General features: G+C 41.7%; 1 protein-coding gene across 2 annotated transcripts in view; it reads right to left on the bottom strand.

Annotated features, from left to right (window-relative positions):
• Positions 1-18,196, bottom strand: part of LOC311526053 (phospholipid scramblase 1-like) — a 51,121-nt gene that overhangs the window by 15,068 nt on the left and 17,857 nt on the right. For both annotated transcript variants that reach the window (XM_084638698.1, XM_084638699.1), the window contains 5 exons: positions 17,670-17,699; positions 16,733-16,834; positions 8,119-8,288; positions 7,150-7,192; positions 5,445-5,665 (listed from right to left, as the gene is read on the bottom strand). In XM_084638698.1, coding sequence (XP_084494824.1) covers positions 5,445-5,665; positions 7,150-7,192; positions 8,119-8,288; positions 16,733-16,834; positions 17,670-17,679 — 546 coding nt within the window. In that variant the 5' untranslated portion in view covers positions 17,680-17,699. The remainder of the gene's footprint in view (positions 1-5,444; positions 5,666-7,149; positions 7,193-8,118; positions 8,289-16,732; positions 16,835-17,669; positions 17,700-18,196) is intronic.

Raw genomic sequence — 18,196 nt, 5'->3', positions numbered from 1 at the left:
AACCGCTGTCCCATCCAACCGTCCCATGCTCCCTGTCCCTTGACTGCCCCCTGGAACCCCCACTCCCCGCCCCCTTATCATGCCAAAGCCAGTCACGCTGCCGTGCTGCCCGGCCAGGAGCTCAGGGGCCAGGCAGGATGGTCCCGCAGTCCGGATGGGGCCCGCAGGCCATAGTTGCCCACCTCTGATTTAGACTGTTCTTGTGCAACTTGGATGATCAAAGATCCCAGAGTGGGATGTTGGAAAGAATACCCTAAACCCCTTTGTTGTTATCTGATACTTTCTGTCCACTTGCTAGCAGGTGACAGTGAGCCAAATGATCTCAGCAGGCTCTAGAAACGATTTATCCTTTCATTAATGGGCAATTGCCCGACTCAGAGGGCTAAAGAATGCCTGAGAGCTTGTGCTGCTTCTCCTGAATGTTTTTGAGGAGTCTGTCAAGAGCACTGCCAGATGCCTCATCAGGTCCTGAAAGATCCTGAGCTCACCTATGGAGGGAATGGATGGAGAGGTTGATTGCTTCATCTGGAGGCAACGAAGATATGGCCAATAGTTGCTGGTGCTCTGAGGAGAGTTCCTCCCTGCTGAACTTTTCCTTTTCCTTTTCCTTTGCTACGGACAGTTCGGGAGTCTGTACTAGAGTTATTGTACATGCTGCCTCAGAGATGATTTGAAACTGTCTGGGCAGTTGGCTTTCTGCCATATGGGATGACTCCAAGGGGGCCAATATGTGCAAGGCTTAGATAGGACCATTTCCGCATGGCAAGGGAGATCTAAGTTTTCCCTAGTCCGTGGTATGAGTGTCCTTGTGGACTTTGTCTCACACCAATGTTGAAGCAGGAAAGGAACAGGATATGTAAGAGAGTGTCCCCAGAGCTCAGGTTGGCACAGCAGTTTACAGGAACACTTGAGAAAAGAGATTGACTGGCGGGAGGTGGCCTCTTAGCTGGCTTGCCTGGGTTGGATAACACACTGAAGTCTCCAAAAGATTCAACTTCAGTCTGCCCTCTTTGGATTTTTGCACGTACTTTGAAAAAGCCTTGCACTCCGAGCAATGCTTAGGCATACACCCCTCACCTAATCAAAGGAGGCATCTAGCATGACCATTAATGATGGACATTGCCAAGGCTCAGAAGGAACAGATCTTGACTCCTGGAGCTTTGCCTTCAACCAGGTTGGTCTTGTGTACAGAGGGAGAAGTGGGGGGCATTGGGTCCTAGATATGGAGGTTGGGAGGAAAACTATCAATGCCTTGTTTCCACCGGGGAAATTACACCCCCCCCCTTCAACAAAACAAAAAAAAAAAACAATGTTGAAGAGACTTGCAAACCACATAGTCCAGCCTGAAGGAACTGTGAAGCGGTTGAGACCACCTTGCCTCTCATACTCTAAGCCACAGTAATTGCAAGGGATCTCGCAACAGACACTGCTATTCAAAAGAATCTAATCGCATGCTCATGAGCACCAAGAGTGGAATCAGTGTGGAAAAAAATCACTTGAAGACTACAACTGTTTCTTAAATGATTCAAGGAGATTTGTCTGAACATTCTGTGAGAACTGTCACAGATGCTACCATCGTTTAATAAGAAAAAAAACATGTTCCCATCCCCCCAAACCGCCAACCCCCAAAGTTGCTGGACCCATAATACTACAAAAAGCAGCGAGTTAAGTTAAGCCAGAGTAAGCTTTAACTTTGTCCTAGTAAGAGATTTAATAGTGTTTTAATTATAGGAATTTCAATATTGTTTTTATCTATCTGAACAGTATTAAAACTGAGATTTTGCTTAGTATAAAATAATTTTACATTCCAAACTCATGTAGTGTTTCACTTTATTTGCATATATATATAAAAATTTGTAGTGGAAATGAAGGGCAGATTGTGACTCTAAACAGAAGACACCATCCTACTGTGTAGCCCATAGAGCTAGCTTAGCTTTTTATTTTACTCAGCAGTAACACAAGAAACCTACAGGCCTGTATTCTATAAGACACTGGCTTAAGCAAGTTAGCATAAGTAAAGTAGGTCTTGTGATTCTGTGTATAAGAAAGGTGACCATTTATATCACTGTTACCACTATTTCAGAATTTCCATAAGTCTTGTACAAAGTATGTCATGTAAGATACCAATAGAAAAGTTATGAATTGGTAAGTATGATTATCTTGTTTATATTCATATATCATCTGTGTAGCTGAAGTTCTGAATATGAGTGAGTACTTGTATCTTACACATGTGTTGTATTTCTGGGTGACACCCCGCAGATAGATTTGCATCAGACAGCTAGACTAGACAGATATGTGTTGATGGCCCATTAAGGACACTCAGCTCACAATGGGCCATTGAAGAAATTCATGCCATCCAGTAAGTTTTTCTTGTGGACACCTCAGAAAGAATACAGGCAATGTCTGCCCTTGTGAGTCAGTAAAGCATGTAAGGACTTGTGATAAGGACATGTGACCCTGGACTCCATCTTGGTCCGATAATTTTCCATGCACCTGGACTGTGGGCTTTGTTTGGGACAGTAAATTTCCATGCACATGGCAAAGGATATAAAAGACCTCTGAGACACCTCCATTTTGCTTCTTTCCTACTCTAATTCGCTGGACTGTGGATTTACAACAAAAAGGAGCATCTTGAACTATGGACTGAGGATCTTCCAATCTTTTGGAAGTTACCAGACTTTACAAGCAAACAGTCTATTCATTCACCGCTACAGACCTGACATAAGGACTTTGCAATCATTTGTATGCATATGATCTATTAACCATTTATCATTCTCTTTTTTATTATTATTAAATCTTTAGTTAGTTTACTAAGGATTGACTGACAGCATGATATTTGGGCAAGATCTGAGATACATATTGACTTGGGGTATGTGTCTGATCCTTTGGGATTAGAAAGAACCTCACATATGGTAAAATGAGTTTTCGATAACCTCTCACTATATTAGATTGGCTTGTCTGGATGGGAGCCAAGTGCTGGAATGCCTAACGGGGACTGTGTTTGGCTTCTGGTTAACCAGTGTGGTACTGGCAGAAGCTCTTTTGTTACTGGTTTGGTGAATTTGATTATAGAATAAACCACCAGTTTTGGGGGACTGTCTGTCCTATTTCTTGCAGTCTGCCCTGAGTGTTGCACTCTCATTGTGGTCTATCCCAGGCACGTGGTCACAGGTCCATGACCCTTAGCACAGATAAAATGGCCCAACAGTTATCCTAGATTTTGGGGAACTGGGAATAGCTTGCTCAAGAGAAGGAGTTGGTACATAATGATACCAGGCAACCATAGGAACACTGAACTGATACTGGGATTGGGTATTTTAGGATAGAATCATTGGTAGATGTTTAATCACAAACCTGCTTTAGCAATAGGTGACATATATGATAATGAGTTAGAAGGCATTAATATGTTAACCTATATGATAAGGGCACCCCAATATTAGGAGGGTAAGGAAGTTAGATTTGGACATGGAAGACTGGGCATCTGAATGAATATTCATGATAGTGCCCAGAGAATATAATAACTAAGCCACCATGTAGCTGGGGTAAGCTTTCCATCACCGATAACAGCGAAGAGCTGAAGGGTCAATCACCAACCTTTGGGGTTCTGGACCATCAGATTCATTTGGCATGCCAGGGACAGGGCTGATCCTTTGTCTCTCACCATGTTGGATCATATTAAAGAAGTTCTGTATTAAAATCACAAATGAGTTTGATTCCCCAGAGTTTAAATTCCAGGGTATTACTAATTAAGAGGTCTCTTGGTTTTTGGTACTGTTTCTCTCCCTCTATGTATGAAACTTGCAAGCTGCTAATTGTGTTAGTACATTCTAAGACAGAGTCTGTTCTCAAAGCAATTCACAGAGAGAGAGACTCAAAGCAATACTCTAACAACAGAAACAGCACCCAGAGACTCCCCGCCCTTTTGTTGTATTAACAATTGTGATTAAAATAGAGATAGAGGATGTATGTGGATGGATGCTTGGTGTGGATAATAACTGAATGATCAGGGAGGTGCCAGCCTAAGAATCCAGTGTCCATTGGCTGAAGAAGGTGTCAAGTGGAAATAACCAGAGGACCCCCCACCCCCGGAGGGCAGACTGGAATCCACCCAACAGCCTCAAGAATGGGAGAACCAAAGAACAAGATAACATCTTGGAGCCGTCAGGAATGTGCTATCTGCTGATTGATTCAGCAACAGCATGATGAAGCAATTCCCATAGACTGGCATAGGAAGAAATTCCTATAAAAATAGACTCTAAAAAGTGAGAACTTTGGGGTCTGATTCTGCAAACCAACTTCCAGGAGCATCAGATGAGCATCTGACAAGGCCCTGCTCCCTCCTCATGTCCAGGCCACCTGGCCAGTGGCTTGGCATGAGCAACTCTAAGGCTGGTAACTATGATAACAACCTTGCAGAACCTCTGTGTGTGTGTGTGTGTGTGAATGAATGTGAGAATAAATTTGAGATTGAATGGAATGTTATAGCTATAACTAACTGCTTACTATGATTCTTTCTGTATTCACAATAAATGTGGTATTTTGCCTTTTTCCCTTTAATAAGATCCTGCTGGTTTTTATTTTATTGGTACAACAACCACAAGGTTCCCAAGGAAGGATGAGAATATATACGAAGGATGTACATGAGCAAATGCAGGGAATGATACCAAAGATATCCCTAATAACGTGTTACTACTACTTGTGTATGTGGTTTGGAGCTTTGTCTTTACGGATTGTTTTAATAAAAGTGGCTAAGGCTTTGCTTTGCCTTCAGTGTGCTTTGCCATACATCCTGGGGTTCCCTACAAGATACTGAACTTGTTAGTTTTAATTCTGTGGAGCCTAATTCTGGGATGAGAACCCTATTATCTCCAGCTCATTAAATCAGTATCAATTGGCAATCAATACAATTGTTATTAATCATTAAAAAGGATCAGGCAACAACTATACATCATTCAATTAGTAGTATCAGATTCCTACAATGAGGGTCAGGTCAAAGGTTTATGAACCTGGTACCTTTTTCTCCTCCTTTACTTATCAATATTCAGAAAGCTAAATTCTTTAATATTCTTATTCTTTAATAAGCTAAATATAATTATCAAAATTTTGAATTAAGTTGGTTCCTCATTTGGGTCCAGTCCTAAAAAAGTATTGAACACCCACTTTTCAGGGAAGCCACTGTTGTCTTGAGGAATTTATGTCACTTCCCGAAAGGAAGGATACAAGCATTAAGCCCATAGCAAAATGTCAAGAAATTCCATCAAACAGGAGACAAAAATCATGAAAGAAATTTTCAAAAACCCTCAAAGAACAAAAAACAAAACAAAAAAATCACAGATCCCCACAAAATTACAGATGAAGTTAACCTTGTCCCACCTGACCTCTTGACACAAAAGAAAATCTCTGAAAACTTTTAAAGGTGCAGGAAAGAGAAAGGAATATCTCACCTCTTGCAAGCAGCAAGGACAACAACATGCAGAGCATCTGAGAGGTCTCTGCAGTGTTATCACTTCTTGACCCATATTGTCAATGATCCTAATGGTGAAAGATCGTGATGGTCCACAACAATTTCGAGTACAACAGTCATTTTCCTCTGCTGCAAAATATACTCTTTGCCCCAAGCTGTTTTTGATTTCATATTTGTTGTTAGTTTCAAAACCAGTAAGAACTGAAAATTAACAACATTAAAAAGGTATTCAGTTGATACACTAAATAAAAATATTAATAGAAATAGCAGAGGCCCCAATCAGGGTCAGGAACCCACTGTACTAATCCCTACATAAACACATAGGAAAACATGTCCCTTTCCCTGAAGATCTTACAATCTAATAAGGTTACTAACATATTGGGGGGGGGAGGGAGAGGGAATCATAGAAGAGATACATACATATTTGCAATGTATTATTTTATTGTATTATTTTTTCGTTATGAATAAGTTGCTAACTTTTCCCATTTGCCCTTCAAAACTAATTAATGTGAATGGTGAGTTCTTTTAGATATTATGGCACAGCTGAGACTTACGGTATCTCAGGATGGAGAAGGCCTTATGATCAGTTCAGAAAGGGCATTCCACGGGTGAGATGCAACAGAGGTGTTTGTGTGAGAAGTGACAAATGAGCAGACAAAACATGCACCACTGTCACAGTGGATGTGGCAGTGGGGAGGAATGCAAAAAAGTAAAAAACAAAAGTAGACAGCTAGGGAGGGGTAGAGTTGTGAAGGGCCCTGACAATAAGAAAAAGAAGCTTTAAGTTGATGTGAAACAGCTGGAGCCAGTGGAGGGATCTGGAAAGTAGCACAATACTGTCAGAGGTGTAAACCAGCAAGATTATTTTAGCAGATGTGTTTTGAATGGACTGGAGGGGGAAAACATGCGTGGAAGGGAAGCCAATGAGTAGGTGGTTACCATAATTGAGATAGGAAATGATAAGGACCTGAACAAAAAACAACAGATCAATCTTAGAAATGTTATGGGATGAAAAAGCAGCAAGATTTGGGTGTAGCCTAGTTGTAGAGGGTAAGAGAGAAGGTGTCAACAACATCATCAATATTAAGGGCCTGAGTAACATCAGGATCATGATGTTGCCAAACATGGCAAAGAACAAGCAGAGTGGAAGGGATTTGGGAGAAAAGATCAGTTAGCTAGCAGCAAGACTTCCAGGAGGAGATGTCAGAGAGATAGGCCGAGATATAGGATTAGATTGAATTAGACAGGTCAGATGTAGCAAAGGAGATCTGTACAAATGACAGTTTGAAAATCACATGAATGAGTGAGATTAGATGTAAAGATTATACTTTTAAATTAGAAATTGTCACTTTTAAAAAAAAATACAAATTGAAATATAAAAAAGTTCACATAAATTATATTTTAAGTTTGAGATACTGAAAGTAACCAATATTTTAAGAATCAGTGTCACCCCCTCTCGGCTCTCCAAAATGTACTATGGTAGAGAATTGATTAAAGATATAAAAGACAAAAAACAAATCAATAAAGACCCCATCTTTAAAAGGCAATGAATAAATGAAGAATTTCTATCATTAAATAAGACTGGTGTTTAACAGTCATGTATAATTACTTGATATAGGACCAAAGTCATTTAAAATATCTCCAGCATAATGATCTTCCATTTAGCAGTATAGCAAGGTACACACCTTCCAGAAGCTCAATCTGCTGATGAACTAATATCTGGTCAATCTGTTACAGTGGTAAAAAATAGTTTAGAATAGAAGTTAATAAATAAAAGTTATAATTAAATTTCAAAAATAAAATCTACAAGTATGTCGGTTTTTATTTTTCAAAAATTAGATTTCAGGACACAAAATTATGGATCAATTCATAATTTTAACATTAGATCATCTACATTAATTGTGCTTTAGAAATGGTCTCTCTCTCACACACATAGATGATCAAAGAGATCATTCAAACACTAACATTCCAATTTTGCGAGCTGCTCTGTTGTGCACTACATCTAATTGAATATACTTGGAGGTGGAGAAAGGGAATGAATACTAGTGCTCAGAAAGAGTACCACATTGAAAGTCATGACGTCTGATGTGCTACTGATGACCATATGGTCATATAAGCTTTTGCCACACCATACTACCCTTACCTAGGGTCACTATTTCTGATACAACAACGTACAATAGAACAATACCCATTCTCATTTAATCTTAAATTCTTGGCTAAAATTGCCAAATTGGGTGTCAATTAATGGTGGACACTTGTCTGCTAAAACTGGAACTATGCAGTGTTGTTGCAGCCATGTTGGTCCCAGGATATTAGAGAGACAAGGTGGGTGAGGTAACGCTTGTCTCTCTCCCCAACAGAAGTCGGTCCAATAAAAGATATTATCTCAGCCACCTTGCCTCTGTAAAACTGGGACTGACAGTACTTTTTCAAAATGGGCCACTGAGCAGCCATAAAATGGTAATATGCTTCAATTATGATGGTCCTGAGATAGATTTTTAACCTCTGACCTAAATGTAAATGGCTCTGTATCCCCAATACCAATCATGTAAGCCACTTGATTTCCCAAAGTAGATAAAAAGGTACTTAAATGCACAGGTATCTATTAGTTTTGTATTTTCATGGGAGTTTAAAACGGAGAAGAATATAGGTACCTGACTTAGGTATTCTAATCCGGGTGAACAGTTGAGAGTGGGAGGAGGTGCTGGCATCCAAGCTGCCCCACTGGTCCCAGAAGGCTGATTTTGGACTGGAGGGACCCCAGGTCCATATGGAGCTCCTGCTGGGTAACCCTGGAAGGCATAATTAGCTTGTTCTGGAGCATCTAGTTTGTGGGAAGATAAACAAAACACACACAATTCTGAAAAATCAGATATTAAAAACATAGTTTCAACACACCAACAAATACACTTCTGAAGTTCTAGCATTTTTAACTATTGAGAGTTTCATACTGAAACTACATTAGATAATTAGGCTTGGCAGAAATCAACTTATTTTATAATTTCAACAATATTGACATTTATTTTAAGCATTTTTAAATTATTAATAATTTACATTTTCACAGTTGTGCAAAATTATGGGTTGTAAGCTTTTTTTATTTTTATCTATTTAAATTTTTGGCAGTTGTGGGAAGTTATGGGGAGGTTAGACACTTACTTAAATGACAATAGTTGTTGAGATTCAAAAGTTAAAGCTTTATAACCATTAAAACATAAATTGAAAAACTCATGTCAAAATATACAGAGTAAACATCCTTAAATCAAACTCCAATAAGTTCTCAAGGAGCATTTTTCTTATTCTGCCTATCTGCACATTTCTATTATTATAGATGGAAATATTTTGTCATCAGTTTGTGTGCATAGGGTAAAACTGATGTTTAATAATAAAAATCTAATACTTCCAAGCTCACCCATAATTCAGTTCAGTGATCCTCAAACTCTGAAAGCTGGAGAGCCACTACAACAGCAAAGTGAGTAGCCAGGAATCACAAAGCTGCAAACTGATGCCGTCACTCTGTTGTAACTTTCACATCATGATAATGAATCACATCAACAGGTCATTATTTACCACTGCAACTCCAGGGCTCAAACTTCACAGTAATGTCAAAGACACTGCTTAACTATTTTTTTGTGGCTCTTTGACTGACATAGTAGCTCCCCTCTCCCTATCTTCCTTCTGGCTGTTTGCAGCATAGACAGGTCACTATTCTCTCTCCTTTCTAAAAAGCTGATTCTCTCTCTCTCCGTCTTCCAGCACAGCAACAACCTGTATCGGTATAACTACATCTGTACAAGAGTCATTGTATGGCTTCAACTATATTGGTATACTTAAAGCAATATAACTTACGTGTAGACAAGGTCATAGAGTAAACAGGACTTACAGGGAAGCCACCAGAGGATAGAACACTGACAGGGACTCAACAGACCTAGCGTCTATTCCCAGCTCTGCCACTGGCCTGCCTGGGTGACCTTGGGCAAGTCACTTCACCTCCCTGTGCTTTAGGTTCCCCATCAGTAAAATGGGGATGATACTGACCTTCTTTGTAAAACAGTTTGACATCTACTGATGTAAAGTGCTACACAAGAGCTAGATATTTTTATTATAATAAGACAAAATATCTGGAACCAGATATTTTACACCCTTCACACTAATATGAAAAGAAACCCCTCTCCCACACATACAAATTTCATATAGTAAGATATCTATAAATAATCTACAAATTAAATGTAATAAAAATGAAGCTGCTCATTTGATCTCATCATTACAATTTAAAAGTAATATACAGCAAATGAAAATAGAGTATATTTGAACATGGAGAGGTATTTGATAAATGACTGTCATACTGCCATGTTGTGAATAGCAATTTGAGAACTTTTAGAAAAAGATTTTCTATAGTTACTTATTTTCACTTATTTTAGAGATAGTGTGTCTCTAGAAAAATCAGTCTGCAGCTTTCAAGCACGTACTATACTCTCTCTATATATTTAATTAATTTTGTCTAAATAAAGAGTGTCAAGAAGTTTGTCATACTGTTAATTCATACACAGAAATAATTAAATAACTGCATACTGATTTTAGCTATATTAAATGAACTATCTCCCATTTACTTTATTTGCCCACACAGAACTCAGTATAAAATTAGATTCAAGTCATGCTGTTTAACACTTAACATTGTGATAGGCCCACTAGATGGCGTACACAGTATATATTTATGTTCATGGATTAAGATCTCTCTCTAAAAAAAAAAGGAGGACTTGTGGCACCTTAGCCCTGGTCTACACTAGGACTTTAGGTCGAATTTAGCAGCGTTAAATCGATGTAAACCTGCACCCGTCCACACAATGAAGCCCTTTATTTCGACTTAAAGGGCTCTTAAAATCGATTTCCTTACTCCACCCCTGACAAGTGGATTAGCGCTTAAATCGACGTTGCCGGCTCGAATTTGGGGTACTGTGGACACAATTCGATGGTATTGGCCTCCGGGAGCTATCCCAGAGTGCTCCATTATGACCGCTCTGGACAGCGCTCTCAACTCAGATGCACTGGCCAGGTAGACAGGAAAAGAACCGCGAACTTTTGAATCTCATTTCCTGTTTGGCCAGAGTGGCAAGCTGCAGGTGACCATGCAGAGCTCATCAGCACAGGTGACCATGATGGAGTCCCAGAATCGCAAAAGAGCTCCAGCATGGACCGAACGGGAGGTACGGGATCTGATCGCTGTTTGGGGAGAGGAATCCGTGCTATCAGAACTCCGTTCCAGTTTTCGAAATGCCAAAACCTTTGTCAAAATCTCCCAGGGCATGAAGGACAGAGGCCATAACAGGGACCCGAAGCAGTGCCGTGTGAAACTGAAGGAGCTGAGGCAAGCCTACCAGAAAACCAGAGAGGCGAACAGCCGCTCTAGGTCAGAGCCCCAAACATGCCGCTTCTATGATGAGCTGAATGCCATTTTAGGGGGTTCAGCCACCACTACCCCAGCCGTGTTGTTTGACTCCTTCAATGGAGATGGAGGCAATACGGAAGCAGGTTTTGGGGACGAAGAAGATGATGATGAGGAGGAGGTTGTAGATAGCTCACAGCAAGCAAGCGGAGAAACCGGTTTTCCCGACAGCCAGGAACTGTTTCTCACCCTAGACCTGGAGCCAGTACCCCCCGAACCCACCCAAGGCTGCCTCCTGGACCCAGCAGGCGGAGAAGGGACCTCTGGTGAGTGTACCTTTTAAAATACTATACATGGTTTAAAAGCAAGCATGTGAAAGGATTACTTTGCCCTGGCATTTGCGGTTCTCCTAGATGTAGTCCTAAAGCCTTTGCAAAAGGTTTCTGGGGAGGGCAGCCTTATTGCGTCCTTCATGGTAGGACACTACCACTCCAGGCCAGTAACACGTACTCGGGAATCATTGTAGAACAAAGCATTGCAGTGTATGTTTGCTGGCATTCAGACAACATCCGTTCTTTATCTCTCTGTGTTATCCTCAGGAGAGTGAGATATAATTCATGGTCACCTGGTTGAAATAGAGTGCTTTTCTTCAGGGGACACTCAGAGGAGCCCATTCCTGCTGGGCTGTTTGCCTGTGGCTAAACAGAAATGTTCCCCGCTGTTAGCCACAGGGAGGGGGGAAGGTTGAGGGGGTAGTCACGTGGTGGGAGGAGGCAAAATGCGACCTTGTAACGAAAGCACATGTGCTATGTATGTAATGTTAACAGCAAGGTTTACCCTGAAAGAGTGTAGCCACTGTTTTATAAAATGTGTCTTTTTAAATACCGCCGTCCCTTTTTTTTTCCTCCACCAGCTGCATGTGTTTCAATGATCACAGGATCTTCTCCTTCCCAGAGGCTAGTGAAGCTTAGAAAGAAAAAAAAATGCACTCGCGATGAAATGTTCTCCGAGCTGTCCTCCCACACTGACAGAGCACAGACGAATGCGTGGAGGCAAATAATGTCAGAGTGCAGGAAAGCACAAAATGACCGGGAGGAGAGGTGGCGGGCTGAAGAGAGGGCTGAAGCTCAAATGTGGCGGCAGCGTGATGAGAGGAGGCAGGATTCAATGCTGATGCTGCTGCAGGACCAAACCAGTATGCTCCAGTGTATGGTTGAGCTGCAGCAAAGGCAGCTGGAGCACAGACTGCCACTGCAGCCCCTCTGTAACCAACCGCCCTCCTCCCCAAGTTCCATAGCCTCCACACCCAGACGCCCAAGAACGCGGTGGGGGGGCCTCCGGCCAACCAGCCACTCCACCACAGAGGATTGCCCAAAAAAAAGAAGGCTGTCATTCAATAAATTTTAAAGTTGTAAACTTTTAAAGTGCTGTGCTTAAAGTGCTGTGTGGCATTTTCCTTCCCTCCTCCACCACCCCTCCTGGGCTACCTTGGTAGTCATCCCCCTATTTGTGTGATGAATGAATAAAGAATGCATGAATGTGAAGCAACAATGACTTTATTGCCTCTGCAAGCGGTGATTGAAGGGAGGAGGGGCGGGTGGTTAGCTTACAGGGAAGTAGAGTGAACCAAGGGGCGGGGGGTTTCATCAAGGAGAAACAAACAGAACTTTTACACCGTAGCCTGGCCAGTCATGAAACTGGTTTTCAAAGCTTCTCTGATGCGTACTGCGCCCTCCTGTGCTCTTCTAACCGCCCTGGTGTCTGGCTGCGCGTAACCAGCAGCCAGGCGATTTGCCTCAACCTCCCACCCCGCCATAAACGTCTCCCCCTTACTCTCACAGATATTGTGGAGCACACAGCAAGCAGTAATAACAGTGGGAATATTGGTTTCGCTGAGGTCTAAGCGAGTCAGTAAACTGCGCCAGCGCGCCTTTAAACATCCAAATGCACATTCTACCACCATTCTGCACTTGCTCAGCCTGTAGTTGAACAGCTCCTGACTACTGTCCAGGCTGCCCGTGTACGGCTTCATGAGCCATGGCATTAAGGGGTAGGCTGGGTCCCCAAGGATACATATAGGCATTTCAACATCCCCAACAGTTATTTTCTGGTCTGGGAATAAAGTCCCTTCCTGCAGCTTTTGAAACAGACCAGAGTTCCTGAAGATGCAAGCATCATGCACCTTTCCCGGCCATCCCACGTTGATGTTGGTGAAACGTCCCTTGTGATCCACCAGAGCTTGCTGCACTATCGAAAAGTACCCCTTGCGGTTTATGTACTCGGCGGCTTGGTGCTCCGGTGCCAAGATGGGGCTATAGACGGAACCCATATCCCCACCACAGTTAGGGAATCCCATTGCAGCAAAGCCATCCACTATGACCTGAACATTTCCCAGGGTCACTACCCTTGATATCAGCAGATCTTTGATTGCGTGGGCTACTTGCATCACAGCAGCCCCCACAGTAGATTTGCCCACTCCAAATTGATTCCCAACTGACCAGTAGCTGTCTGGCGTTGCAAGTTTCCACAGGGCTATCGCCACTCGCTTCTCAACTGTGAGGGCTGCTCTCATCTTGGTATTCATGCGCCTCAGGGCAGGGGAAAGCAAGTCACAAAGTTCCATGAAAGTGCCCTTACGCATGCGAAAGTTTCGCAGCCACTGGGAATCGTCCCAGACCTGCAACACTATGCGGTCCCACCAGTCTGTGCTTGTTTCCCGAGCCCAGAATCGGCGTTCCACAGCATGAACCTGCCCCATTAGCACCATGATGCATGCATTGGCAGGGCCCATGCTTTCAGAGAAATCTGTGTCCATGTCCTGATCACTCACGTGACCGCGCTGACGTCGCTTCCTCGCCTGGTATCGCTTTGCCAGGTTCTGGTGCTGCATATACTGCTGGATAATGCGTGTGGTGTTTAATGTGCTCCTAATTGCCAAAGTGAGCTGAGCGGCCTCCATGCTTGCCTTGGTATGGCGTCCGCACAGAAAAAAGGCGCGGAACGATTGTCTGCCGTTGCTCTGACAGAGGGAGGGGCGACTGACGACACAGCTTACAGGGTTGGCTTCAGAGAGCTAAAATCAACAAAGTGGGTGTCTTTACATCAAGGAGTATTTCAGGCAGGACTTCACGGAGGGTTCCAATAAGAAATGGTGCACCTAAGTTATCGTTCTTATTGGAACAAGGAGGTTAGCCTGGCTAGATTTACATGGCTAGATTTACCTCGCTGCACCTTCTCTGTGAGTGACTGCAGTGTGACCTAGAGGAATAAGTCCCCTAGACAGGGGAGGAGGCAAATGAGTACAAAACAAATCTGGTCTATTTCTTGTTTTGACCCACTCCATCTATCTTTTACATCTTTGGCTGGCAGCAGACGGTGCAGAAGGACTGCATGCCATCCACATCTCATGGCTGCTCGGCAGAAGATGGTACAGTACGACTGCTAGCCATCCTCATCTCTTGCCTGCCTGGCAGAAGATGGTACAATACGACTACTAGCAATCCTTATCTCTTGCCTGCCTGGCAGAAGATGGTACAGTACGACTGCTAGCAGTCCATATCGCCTGCCCGCTCACCATAAGACGGTTCAATAGGACTGACTGCAGGACTAAAGAGAATGACCTGGTCAAGTCACTCCAAATTTAGTCCCTGCGCCCATGTCTGCCCAGGCGCTCCCAGCCGACGTGGCCAGGAGCACCTCGGACACGACGAGGACGACTACCAATCGTATTGCACCGTCTGCTGCCAGAAGGCAATGGGTTGCTGCTACTGTGCAGCAAAGCCGTACCGCGTCTGCCAGCACCCAGGAGACATAGGGTGACGGTTACCTGAGCGGGCTCCATGCTTGCCGTGGTATGGCGTCTGCACAGGTAACTCAGGAAAAAAGGCGCGAAACGATTGTCTGCCCTTGCTTTCATGGAGGGAGGGAGGGAACGGGGGCCTGACAATATGTACCCAGAACCACCCGCAACAATGTTTTAGCCCCATCAGGCATTGGGATCTCAACCCAGAATTCCAATGGGCAGCGGAGACTGCGGGAACTGTGGGATAGCTACCCACAGTGCAACGCTCCGGAAGTCGACTCTAGCCTCGGTACTGTGGAAGCGCTCCGCCGAGTTAATGCACTTAGAGCATTTTCTGTGGGGACACACACACTCGAATATATAAAACAGATTTCTAAAAAAACGACTTCTATAAATTCGACCTTATTCCGTAGTGTAGACATACCCTTTGAGACTAACCAATTTATTTGAGCATAAGCTTTCGTGAGCTACAGCTCACTTCATCGGATGCATTCAGTGGAAAATACAGAGTGAGTGCATCCGATGAAGTGAGCTGTAGCTCACGAAAGCTTTTGCTCAAATAAATTGGTTAGTCTCTAAGGTGCCACAAGTACTACTTTTCTTTTTGCGGATACAGACTAACACGGCTGCTACTCTGAAACCTAAGATCTCTCTGTATCTGTAATATAAATTCTATACTACCAGAGGAATGTGTTATCTATAGCAGTGCTGGTAGTATATAAAATTTATTTATAAAGATTAAAATTGAACAAATGTGTACAATGTTCATGGAAGTTATATGTAAGAACTAAAGAAGATTCAAATTTAGCATGAATTCAACATCAAGCTGGTACAAGTTTCTCCACCTACAGAAAGTAAAAAGTTTAAGCTTCCTCCTCTACAATGAAGCAAGCATTATACTGAAACTATAAAGAATGTTCATGCAGTTATTCACGCACTCTAACATTTGCAAGAGATATTACCACAAACACAGCCTTAGTAATGGCTGGTCCACCCAAATGTTTTGCACAGCTTTTTATAGGATTTGAAAAGGGCATCTTTTCCAGTGAAACTGGATTACACTACAGCAAATAGCAAATAATTACAGTCTACAGAGAAGATTCTTAGCTAGTGTGACTATGACAATGTGTGTTTGTACTTAATATCAGGCTCAAACAGTGAAAGTGCAAACTACTTTGAGCTCAGAATTTAATCTTTCTTGTTCTGAAAAGAACAAACTTTTTTCAGTCTCCACAATGCATAATCATTATTGCCAAGTACTGACAGTGTTAACAGAATGTGAGAGTACAGTTGCACTCTGCCACAAAGTGCATAAAATCCAAAAGACAAGCAAGAAAGGCCAATACAGGACAAATATAACTCAATACTTAAGACATACACGATATCACTGAGTGTGAACGTTCAAGTCAGAGGCTTTCTTACATTTAAAAAAGCTAAATAAAAATGTCAAACATTCATATTTCAGCAAATTATTACTTAAAGGGTTATTTGAAGTGGTGTGTTCTGGAGGAAAGGCTTGAATGTAGAGAGGAAGGTCACTCAGCAAAGAGGGAGAGATAACAAGTTTTAAGTTTCTGTGACAGTGTGGAAGAAGGGGCAACAAAGTGGGAAAAATCATGAGGGTATTCAGATAGGAGGCTGGTAAGACAGAAACAGTACAGAGATGGAGACTATACCTTCTCCAGTTTTAACTCCAGTTCTAAATTGCTAGAAAAAATTAGTAAAATATTTTTATTTTAAAAGACACTATTGACTGAGATGTAGAGTTCAAAAGCAAAGAGCTGCCATGCATGAGCTACTTCTGCAACTGCACCAGCCTCCCTGCCTTCGCCCCTACAGGGTTTTCCTGCAGACAGGAGATTTTCTGACTATTTAATTTTCCTTTATAGGTAGCATGTTACCACAGTAATACCAAATAAACGAAAGAACAACCAATCTTTCCTACAAGTCTAAAGATTTCATCCTGGAAAATTAATAGCAGGGGAATTAGTTCACAGATGGCTGCCATTTTGGAACCCAAACTATTTTTTCTGGGGACAAAACAGATCAGTTAATTTGTACGGCATATCATAATCAAATAACTTACTTTGGAAAATTTGAGGTGCGTACTGAGGATATCCATGAGGAACTTGATTTCCTGCATAAGTTGGAGGGTAAGTGGGATTTGGAAATTCAGCAGCTTTATTTGCTGGAAGAAAGAAACAAATATTCATTTTTTTTTGTTTTGTCAAATTAAAAAACAAATCTATAAAATGAACTTATTTCATTGTAGATAAGATCTATATGAAAATTAGACATTATGACAAGTTTGCTGTATTTAAACAATATGAAATGCCCTTAAAAACAGAAGGCTTGTTTTAAAAAACGCTAATGGGAAATTTTACATTATGAAAGAATCAGAACAATTTAGATGCATTCAAATCCAAAAAGTGCTGAAAGTAAACAGGTACTGTAAACTGTATCTAATTAGGAGGTTAGTTCATGCTTACTCCATACCAGCACCTTCCTTTTCTATTTCTCTTGTAATACTCAAAATAGAAAGTTCTTGGTACCATTCTAATTCAAATAATTACTTGTGAACACAAGTCAACATTCTCCTCCATAGAGAAGGAGAATTAAATGATTCTCCTAATTAATTTTGGTATAATTTTTTCTCACTTAATTAACAAACAGCTTTACAGGTTCAAGATCCTTGAGATTTTTTTTAAATAGTTCCTGCTCCTGCGTTGTATCATTTCCACTCACAAGGGACCAATTATCTGCATTTAAATCCCTATTAGCTCATCCTGATAATTTAGGCCTGGTAACTACTTATACTGATCAATGTAGTTGACATGTGGCGACATGTCATAAGGATGTTAAGAGCGATTTAAACATCTGTGTTGAAGCGCATTTATTCTAAGAAGCCCTCCCACTACTACTGTAGCAATATATATCACTAATTTAGCTGTTTAGTTTAGACTCCTGTAAGTGATCCACATTTAGAAGACATTTAACCAATGTTAATGAAATATTTTACTCACGTATTTCCATGGTCCCGTTTACAAGTGTATCTGCAAAAAAGACATTTGTTTCACGCTTTGAAAACAAAAAAAGCCCTCTGTTACACAAAACTCACATTTATGGTTTTCTATTTATAAGTAATTAGCCACGAATACCTTCAGACTATGTATTGAAAGGGAAAGGGTACAATTTTTTCCATTTTCTTAGCTTAATCGATTTAAGTATTAAGATGGTTTTTCAATCATGTTAAGACACAGACTGACAAGGCTGAAGCAGTGTTAGCTGGCTATTTTGTAGCAAGGAGTCAGCCTAAGTTACAACACAGCCAGCTAGCATGGCTTCACATGTGTCACCCTGAATCTTATACAATGCCTTCACTCAAGTTACCCTTGTGACACTGCAAAATAACAGCTCAAGTCAGCACAACTTGTCAGCTGCAGCCCACATCCCTCCACAGGCCAACCAACTTGAGTTAAAAACACCATCACATTTGAGTGAAGGATGTGTGGGGAGGGAGCAGGACTCAAGCTAGGAGCAATACTTTGGA

Source organism: Lepidochelys olivacea (genome assembly GCF_965140295.1).
Source record: "Lepidochelys olivacea isolate rLepOli2 genome assembly, chromosome: 9".
In the NCBI taxonomy this organism is placed as follows: domain Eukaryota; kingdom Metazoa; phylum Chordata; order Testudines; family Cheloniidae; genus Lepidochelys; species Lepidochelys olivacea.
This window is presented reverse-complemented; position numbering and strand designations above follow the sequence as displayed.